General features: G+C 41.4%; 1 protein-coding gene across 1 annotated transcript in view; it reads left to right on the top strand.

Annotated features, from left to right (window-relative positions):
* The window catches only part of CADPS2 (calcium dependent secretion activator 2), a gene marked incomplete at its 5' end in the record, with an annotated part of 600,328 nt that overhangs the window by 540,236 nt on the left and 49,485 nt on the right, over positions 1-10,607 (top strand). Inside the window, one exon of the mRNA XM_019543957.1 lies at positions 10,372-10,527. Within this exon, the coding sequence (XP_019399502.1) occupies positions 10,372-10,527 (156 nt within the window). The remainder of the gene's footprint in view (positions 1-10,371; positions 10,528-10,607) is intronic.

Here is a 10,607-nt window from a genome sequence, read left to right as displayed (position 1 = left end):
TGATCATCTCGTGGTCGCTGTCACCCAGCTTCCCATTGATCAATAGGTTGCCGATTAGGTCATCCCCCGTAGCCAGTACCAGGTTGAGCAGCACTTTGCCTCTCATTGGCCCATAGACTTCTTGAGTCAGGTAGAGGTCATCCATGCACGATCGGAAGCTTTGCGACCACTCAGATTTTGGTGAGTGATCCTCCCCTGAGATGTCTGGGTAATTGAAGTCACCCATGACAACCCTAGTCCTGGAACATGCGGCCTCAGCCAGTTCCTGGGCGAATTCCTGGTCAAGCTCTTGACTTCGGGTGGGAGGTCTGTAGTAGACTCCCACCGTTGTGTCCCCTGTGTCGTGTTCACCACAGATTTTAACCCAGAGGGTCTCCAGTTATCCACCCTGGTTGCCAACACCAGTTTGCAGGGACGCATAGCCTTCCTTAACATAGAGAGCTACACCCCCGCCCCTTTTATCTACATGATCCCTCCTGGATAGGGTATAGCTATCTATACCCATAGTCCAGTCATGGGTGGAGTCCTACCAGGTCTCCATTATCCCTATGACATCATAATTATTTGCATTAAGCAGGAGGATGAGCTCCTCCTGCTTATTCCCCAAGCTCCTAACATTTGTGTACAGGCAGGCAAGTGTCCCCTTAGGGTCTCTTGCCTTGCCCACAGATTGTGCCAGGGCTGGGGTAGGGGTGGGCTCCCTTAAGTGCCTTGGGCTGTTGGCTTTGCAAGGGTTGCTCAGCAGGCCAGCAGTGGCAGTAGTCCCCCATCCCCCAGCGGGACTTGTGTTTGTTGTCCCCAGGTTGCAGAGAAGAGTGGAAGGTGTTTAATATTTCTCATACTTCTCGGCTTTGCTGGTTGCCACTTGGAGCTGGAAAGGCTTTCTCCACTCCTGTTGCTACATGTGCGTGGGCAGAAGTGGGGGGGGAGGTGAGGGGCGGTGGATGTAGTTCACCTTCCTCAGAAGCATTGGGGATTGGGGATTTTGAGTGGGGTGTACCAGTACTTTTGCATCTGGGACTTAAACCCAAAGATTCCTTGTAAAAGGGTCTCGCCCCTCTGTTTAGGGTCAGACTGATTGCTATATTAGGGATAAGGAAGGAATTTTATCCTATGCTCAGAATGGCAGGGAGAGGGCAGGGGGGAGTTGCCTGCCTCTGTAGCATGGGGCCTGGCCCTCTTCTTTGGATCTCTCAAGCACAATTTAAAAGCTTTCAGCAACAAGACAGTAACCCCCATTGTGGCAAGTTAGGGTGCTATCTATGCTTTGTAGTTGTGTGACCAAGTTGATTGCATAGCTTTACTAGTAAGTTAGACAAGGATTTGTATGGGATAGTATGGATGATCTTGCCTAGGTGAGCTCTGCGGGTCCCTTTCAGCCCTACTTTCCATAATTCTGTAATTTTGCATTTACCATTTTGGGTGAAGAAATGTTTCGGTTACAGATTTCCAAAGAGGTGGATTAATAGGAAAAATGATAGAAAACCATCTTAATTATGAAAAATAATTTGACCATATGCTTTAAAGCAAAACATAATTATTTAAAATTTAACTTGAATGAACTCTAACATTTTCTTACAAGGAGATGTGAGCAGTTTGGTGTTTGTGCTAAGAATTATATAACCAGTATATTGAGAAATATGTCTCCAGACTTCTGGCACTTGTTCATTAGGTATTATGGAAATTGTTCTAACTGACTGTACTCGGAAATTGTCAACCTTTTCTCTTCTCATCCTTGGGCTTTAACACTCTTTTTTTTTAACTGTAATGCTAACATTTTTCTATCTGTATACCTTTGCCTTTATAAATCATTACTCCAGCTCTGAATTGCAACTCCCTGATGATTTGCCATTCAAAAAACCCTTTCTAGCTAGTTATTCCCCTCCTTCAGTATCCTCTATTTCTTATTCCATGGTGAGATTCGTATACGTTTTTAGGTTCAGTCTTCTAACCACCTGCATCCTAGTAATTTTGCCCAGTAAAAATTAATGTTAAAGTACATGTTACACATGAATGCTGTGGAAACGTTTAATTAATAACTGTCATACAGTAATTCCTAAAACTGAGATATCTACTAATGTAGAACACTGCTGTAGGCAGCAGTTGTAACACTGACTGGGTTCCAGCACTTCCATTATAAGACCCGTTTTCATTTACTTATACTGGGTAGATCTACAGGTGCACTTTACCGCAGAGTTGAGTAATTAGGGCTGCAGCAAAGCATAACAGTCTACATGTTTGCCAGTATTAAGGTACAGTAAATTAATTAACTCTGCCATATGACAGAGTAATTATATACGCTGAAACACATGTAGACAGTGACAGGGTTTGACTTGGGCATGAGGATGCTAAAATGCGGGGACTTCCTGCCACCTAACCCTGTACCCTTGTGCCCGAGCCAGCCCCTCCACTGCCCAACACTGCCACCCGGAGACCAGGGCTGACCATCCCCCACCCCAGCCTCATGCCAGCCTGGGGATTGCTCCACCCTAGCATAAAGTGCTGCAGTCCCAGATGCACATGTAGACAGTGCACCTGGAAACAGTTGACTCTGGCACATACCATGCCAGAGTTAATTTTGTCGCTTTAATAGCACAAGTAGATGTATCCACCTCTGCCTAATTTTAACCATTTTGGCTGAAAATTTCCACTCCAAGCATCTGCTTCATGCTGATCTTTTTCCCCTTTAGTTTTAGCCAGAACTGTTTAACTATTTCTGAGAATGAACCTAGGGAAAAACATGTTGCTTTTGCCTAGATGAAAACATTCTCCCAAACTGTTATTTGAAAACCTCTAAAGCCTCCCAGATTTTGGAAAAGAAACTTGAAGTGTGGCAGAGGATGACACGTGCCAGTCATAGACAACCATTCATTTTGAGTGGTTTCAAAAAGGAAAGGACACTGCCCACAAGAATGACCCACAGATGTTAGGCTCAAACTGTTACATGTGCATGGCTTATACTAATACAAGTGAGCTAAACAGCTGTAATTTAACTCTGGCTGAAGCAGGGTTAAAGTCGTAAGCTCCTGCACAAGTAATTGTTCTTGTTATAGCAGCTCCCCCTCCTCTTTTGAAACCACTTCAAGTGAATGTTTGTCCATGCTGTTGGTGTCCTGTGGGCAGTTTTTTAATATGAAAGAGGGAGAGGGAATTTGTTACTAAAAACATGGCCAATGAAGGAGGTCAAATTCTGTCATCTGCTGCATTGACCTGTAAGTATTTGAAGAGGATATGAAAGAAAAATCCTTGCAGGAAAAAATGCCATTGTGGTATACAAGAATATAAGTGGCATGCCAAATCTCACACCAAGTTCTGAAAGGAAAAATCCAGCTTTGCATTCAGCTAGTACTTGTGCTACAGTCAGCAAGTGCTCACAGGCCGTAGCTCTCAGGCTGTTTCTAGTGAGACGAGCTGTAATGAACATGTATTGTGCAAGTTCACTTGAGGCATCTTGCTCACCTCGTTCAGTAGATTTCCAGTGCTGCCTACACAACTGACTGCTGGCTACTGTCTCTAGCCCCCTTGTGGAGCAGTCTTCTTGATGTCTATGAGTTATTCAGAATGCTCATTTGCAAGACAAGTGACTGATCATGTTTTTCAAAAGAGCAGTTTATAAGAAATAATATTTTGTTCCAAGTGGCGTCTACATTCATGTTGCAACCTGTGGGATTTTTGTCATGTGTGTCTGGTGCCACTAAACATTCTAGAGAAAACACTGTCGGCTAGGACATTAGCCAAGCTGAAAAGTACTTTTCTTTCAGAAACTAGGGATTCATATTTATCTTTCCAGTCTGCTTGTGGCACACGCAAAAATCAGTTTCTGCATACAAAACTGTAAACGATGGGCACCAAAATACTATGAAATTCAAACAATATTTTAGGAATAATTTCATTAAAGTTACTGCCAAAGCTCTTTATTTTCAGGGAAGGGGGTGTGGGGAGGGTTGGGGGGCTTGCAGGCAATCATTTTTAGTGGATACAACCACACTGAGAAATTATACTTTATGAATCAACTGAGTAACTTTTAATATCTTGTAAGAATGCCAAATCATCAGCCTATTTCTGTTATTGAATATGGCCTTTTGTTTGTGAAGTAAGTAGACATTTTTCAAAGGCTAACATTTATTACTAACGGCTATGGCTCCAAAGTAAAGCTTTATAGGCACCGATTGAACAAAGCTTTACAGCAAGTGTTTAAATCCATTCCTGTTCAACAATATGTTGAGCTCTCACCTAAGAGCTTTGCTGAATAGGTATGGGCTTAAGAATATAGTTATGGTTAAGCATCTCTTTATGTGCTTTGATGAATTGTGGTCATAGATACTAAAATGGATTTACCTCTCTGACACAGTTTACACTTACTCTTTTGTCCTTTACCTTTTTAACTATGCTGCAAAATATTGTGTGCAGATTATGCTAAATGATTCTCTGCAGATGTTCTGTTGCTATTTTCATCAGTAAGTTTCTTACCCCCCGCCCCCTTGCTTCCTTCAATCTACAGAAAGAAACTGTACATGTATACTCTTCCCTTACATAACACTGGCACAAGATGATCATTACTGTGTTTTCAGTTGTTTTTGCTGATCCTTTTGTTTAATGGTACATTTGGGGCATTGCATGTTAAGGTCGGGGAGATATTAAGAGAGTAAAGTGTTGTGTGTAGTATTCAGTGTTTTGCTTGATTGGTCCCATGAGTAGTTAACTCTGAGGACACCTTGGCTAGACAAGTGGAGCATGGTGTTTCAGATTTGGCTGAGGAAAACATAGTGGAAGGACAAGAGAGCTGGGACAGTGTACTTAGGGGAAGGCAAAGTAAAGGTTTTAATTAGTCAGGTTGGATTTCTTCTTACAGTCATCTTGTTAATTAAGATTCATTAGTCTAAAATGCATTTTTACCCCTTTTAGATTTGAATCTTATTCTACTACAAATGTTAAACCTTACATTTAAGCTGGATTTCAGGCAGTTTTGAAGAGATGGATGTTTGTGTTTGTAAATATTATTCCATTATATATGCAGTATATCATATTTTGAATGATAACATTCTTTGTTATCCTTGGTATACTTTAATTCAGCATTACCTCATACACTTTCAGAATGCCAAGTTCAGCAAAATTCAGACTTTAGAAAACCAAGCAATGAAGAGTTAAAGTTCTTCCGACTCAAACTTCTGTAAACCAGGAAACAGAGATACATACCTGTACAACCTTAACTCTACCCCCAGGCTGGCAGATAACCAATTCAAAGGATCTGCAGGTGCTTCAAATGTATTCATTGTGATAGTCATTCCACCTGTATTGACTGTTGGAAGAATTAGCTCGAGCAGTTGAGCAGAACTCTGGCTGTGATGCAAGGGTTCTGCTGCCGCTGCTGCAGAGGAGTTTGGATGCTCAAAGTTTTGCTGGCAAAACTGGAGTTCTGTCGATACAACTTTGTAATGTGGACTGGGCCTTCAAAGAACTGACCTTTAAACAGAAAGAGGTTTTCAGATCTGTGTGAAGTTCCCCATTCATCTCAATGTGATGCTCTCATCAAGCAACATGATGTTCCCAACTGAATGAGAATGCTCCATGAAGATGAATACAGCCTGAAACAATAGGTCTGAGAGAGATGAACTGCTCCATTCATCTCAGTGGGTGTTCTCATCTCTCATCTCCCCAGTGCCAGACTTTGAGAGCTTGTAATTGCACCAAGCATGCCTGTTCTCAACTCCTGACCCCAGTCTCAGCACTGTGGGCTTGTTGTACACATCCAGTATGCCTATTATCAGTTCCCCACACAGAGGAACAAGGCCCCCCAAAAATGTATAAGGGGCAGGCAGACAGGCATGCTCAGGCCGTCGTAGCATAGCAAATCCCCCTCCACTTCCTGTCATATCAAGCATGGAAAGGCAAGAACACAGGCTTCCTAATCCCTACTAGGACACCCCACTTGCTCACACAGGGGAACAAAAAGAAAACACAGGCACCTGTAGATTCCAAGGGCATGAATGGGACCAAAGAAAAGAGATCAGAGAGGATCTCGGAGGGCCCAGCTCACAAAGGGAAGACTGAAGACATACCTTGATAGACAGGCACTTTTTCTGTGCCTGGAAAGAGTAGGGTATAAGAATCAGCCTTGCTAACATTATACCAGTGGTGATCTGCTGAAGGAATTCTCATTTGGCCTAGCTGTGCCCAAGCATTATGAAGGCAGTAGAACTACGGCTGAGTATCTGACCCTCCATTTTTTCAAAGCATTCTTTCTGCCAATGTGACTTCAACCAGGTGCTCATGATGGTGAATAATAGTGCAATGATAAGCCTATAAAATACTGTCAAATAAATTCAAAAATCACCCTTGGTATGCTTCAGAAAAGGGTAGAAATAGCATAAACTAGGGATAAGAACTGGTCATAAAATAATGGGGGCGTGGAAAGGGCAAACAATGTTGAGTTTGTGTGTATAAATGGAGGAAAATGAAACAGCACCGTTCCAGAGAAGTAGCAAGTTCATACCTCAGTACCTGCTGTGGGATAAGCGCGGTGCTCAGTTCTTCAAAGATTTGTTCAGACAAGTAGCTCATTGAAGGCATTAGTGCTTCATGCTTTTCATAGCATTGAGGATACTCACATTAGGAATCAAATGGGGAGAGGGGTGCCTACAGCATTACAGTGGGATCCCTAAAGGATGCTAGGTGAGAGTACCATTACATTTAAAATCCAAATATTATTTTGTTAAATCAGTAGGCTGCAGGCTAAGCAGAATAATTAGAAGCACGTGATGGAAAATAGAAGATGCAGCCTTTGTTCAAAGGGCTCAGTCCTACGACATGCTGAGTATTTAGGTCCCAACTCAGTAGAACACTTCAGTGTGTGCTTAAGTTTAAACAAATAACTTGTATGAAATCAGAATTTCTTATATTTTGTGTGTGTGTGTGCATCTATATCTATCTACACACACACACACATAAATAAAATGAGTCTAATGTACGTTTCATTTTTATACTATTACAACCTAATAATAATTAACTGATACAGACAGAACAAGAACTATACAAATCATAAAGCCCTGTTCAGTGCTTAAAATTGTGTGCTTTATAAGTTTAAAATTAAATAGTCACAAGTGCTTTACTAGATCCATACCAAAGAACAGGATCAGGCTCAAATAAAGTATATACTGTTGAACCAATAGCATTAGCATGTCAGTTAAAAAAATCACAATCCTCCAGAGTAATTTACTATAATAGTTAAAAAAGATCAAATCACAGACCTCCACCTAGATGTGTGGTTGAGGAACATGTGATTTCATTCTGTTGTCACGTCTTCCTTTCTCTGAGCCATATAATATACTATTCTATATCTTTATAAAAATAGGTCTGAATGTCACTGGGCGATACTGAATGGTGAAATGAATAAGAACAGTGGCTCCAAATCATGTAAAAACAGGAGAAGTTAATTACAGTGTTTCTCACAAATTTCATGAACCAATGGCTATTACTACAATTATTATAATTGTGAAACCTTATTTGGCTGTATAATGAAACCAGTTTAAGTGGACACCAGGGAGTGAACGTGCATAAGAATACATTGACAGTATTGAGAACACATGAGTCCTCCTGAGTCTTAGAGGATTCCATTTAGTTTGGAGTCCTGTTAAGCAAAAATATATGGCTACAGAGAACAAAAATTAAAATGGCTAAAATCCCAATAGATCTAATAGTGGAAAGTAATGATCAGCTTTGTTAAGCAAGTGTGTTTTGCTTTCTAGAAGACATATACTCTCATCAAAATTAATGTATTTTGAGATTTCATATAAAACCATATTAGCTTCTCCTCCCCATCCTGTGACATTTTAATTTTTATGCTTTTTTCATTCTCTTTCCATACCAGCAGACTGTCTCATTTTAGCAGAAAATACTGTACAAATGTGACATATATAAGGACCAGACTCACTGCTGTGACAGGTATTCATTATGATGAAAGGAGCAATTCTACCCTAGTATGACTGAACCACTATGGGATTTTTCCTAATTTGAACACCCTTAGTGCTTTTTGGTCCATATCAGGAAAAAGTCCCTTCCACAAAACATTGTAATCAGAACAAGCTACAAAACTACATAAATAGAGAATGGTGCTGGAATGTTAATAAACCAATTAATCATCTCTAATTTCTGTTGGTAGATTTCAGAGATTCATTGAGAGGTATAACCAACAGTTGTTAAACAGAATTAAGCAGGAAAATGTGTGTAGAATAGCATGACACTCTCCCTAATGGTAAGATACTAGGCTACAATATCCTCTTAAGTGAAGTGGTAAAAGCTTCAGTACTTGAGTATTTTAAAACGGGGCAAAACACAACAGGAGAAAATTACTGGATAGATAACAGTCTGTCGTCATCATCATCATTATTATTATTATTATTATTATTACAGGGCTGGATTGTGTAAGTTTTATCCATCTCTAACTCCTTTTAATCTCATCTTGCCTAGTCCTGAGCACTTCTAACTCCAGCTGATTCATTTAGGAGAGCTGAGGGCACTCAGCCCCTTCATGTTTATTCTCGTTTGTCATGAGATATAGGAAGGAAGATGGTTAGTCATAAATTAAAATGCTGCATCAAAGCTAGTGAACTCAGATTTTGTCGTTTATGCTTATTAAGTAAGTTGATATGTTTGTTACTTGGAATGTTAGTCCATGGGATGTTAGTCTCTTTGTATAACAGGTCAACTTTTATTAAAATATTAGGACATTAGGCAGAAGGAAATGATTTGGTCTGCTTATTATAATGCTATCAGTGTAGTTACAGATGTGTAGTGGACCACTGAGTTGAGGTGTCTGTTAAAACCTCCTCCCTCTTATTCTCTCATTCTGTAAAAATTATTGATGATAATATAAGTTGCTTCTCCTCTGGGGACCTGTTGTTCAGTACAAGTTAAAGCACAGACATAAAGAAAGTATCCATCTGTGTGTGACCCTCCCAGTACGCTGCATTTAAGTATTTTTGTTACTTTGGTTGATCTACTCACTTTTGCTGTGAAAGCAAGCAAAACCGGGTACTGACTGAAGTGATATTTGTCATGTAATCCAGCGTTTTTCAACCCATAGGTCATGACCCAAAAGTGGGTTGCAAGAAAATAAGAAAGGGTTGTGACCCAATTTTTAAAAATGGATCAACAAACTTTAAAAATGGATTGTCTTTTAAAGGAGAAAAACATAGGAAACCCTGGCTTTTCCCTTGCAGGCTGGTAGAGTTCCAGATTGCAAGGGGCTGCTTGAGACCCTCTGCCCAACACACCTACCCTGCCCCATATACTAGAGAGCTGGGGATGGGGGGTAGTGGGGAGGGAGTGAGGGGCACTGGGTTGAGACTAGTCATTGAAGTTTACAGATGGGTCCTGGTATAAAAAAAGTTGAGAACCACTGGTGTAATCGACCCCTTGAAATCATTCTGTAGCTATGCCCTGACAAAACTGCACAGCTGCAGAGCACTTTAGAAGTGCCTGATTGCACAACAAATTAACCATCATGTAATGAGGGTTCAGATGATGGCACTCCACAGCAGAGTGCCTTCATTAACTTCTGTCTGTCCAAGTGTGCGATGCAGCCCAGCTCTGCCCCCAGTGTTGTCTGCACAAAAGGAGAGGCAGAAGCAAAGAGGAGGTTTTGCCCAGCCTGAGCTGGAAGCAGGGGGAAAATGGATTGGAGCCCCCCACCTCAGAGGGTCTCCAATCCATATGTCCCCCTCCCGCTCAGGCTGGGTAAAACCCAGCCCAGAGTTCCTTCTCCCTCCCTTTTCCCCCTCCCATCCTGCAGATAGCACCAGAGGTGGGAGTGGGTAGCAGGGTTAGGGGAAAGGGGCCACACCAGGCAGCTCCTCCTGGATTGGCTCCAAAGTGGAGTTCAAGCCCTCACCCCCCTGTCTCAACAGTGAACATATGTTGGGGGGGAGGGGTCACTCTAAATCTTGGTGCTTTCTGTGAAGGGCCAAGAGTTAAGAGCAGGACTGCATGTCTGTCAGTGTCCTCAGTGGAAAGCTTTCATTGTAATGGGAACATCCCTTTTTAAATGAAACTGCCTGTGCCAGCACCTTTGCCTCTTTTGAATTTGGGCTACTTCCCATTGCTCATATTTTCCCCTTACCCCACTCCAACATGAAGGTGGGTTTATTTAACACCCTGGAGGAAATAATATTCAATCAAAAGGACAGGGCTTCTGCAACCATTTTCACACACTTGCATTGACCCTCAGTAGCCTGTGGGAGATGTGTATTAGAAATGGAATGGAAAGATGTAGGAAGGGCTCTTCTTTGATGACTACTCCTCTTGGGATCAGAGGGGCAGGGAAGGCTTATATCTTCTTATATATTCTGGATTTTGTTTTTGTTTTTTTTATAGCAATGGTTCAGCTACATCAGAAGATCTCTTTTGGAAACTGGATGCACTGCAGATGTTTGTTTTTGATCTACACTGGCCAGAACCAGAATTTGCACATCATTTAGAGCAAAGACTTAAACTTATGGCCACTGATATGATAGAAGCTTGCGTCAAAAGGTACAGTTATATTTTTACAATTGTCTGTTAAAAGTTGTAACAGATTTGTAAATTAGCCTCCAGGAAGCCTTAATCAAAAT

Source organism: Crocodylus porosus, unplaced genomic scaffold (genome assembly GCF_001723895.1).
Source record: "Crocodylus porosus isolate Cpor-Errol unplaced genomic scaffold, CroPor_comp1, whole genome shotgun sequence".
NCBI classification, from domain to species: domain Eukaryota; kingdom Metazoa; phylum Chordata; order Crocodylia; family Crocodylidae; genus Crocodylus; species Crocodylus porosus.
This window is presented reverse-complemented; position numbering and strand designations above follow the sequence as displayed.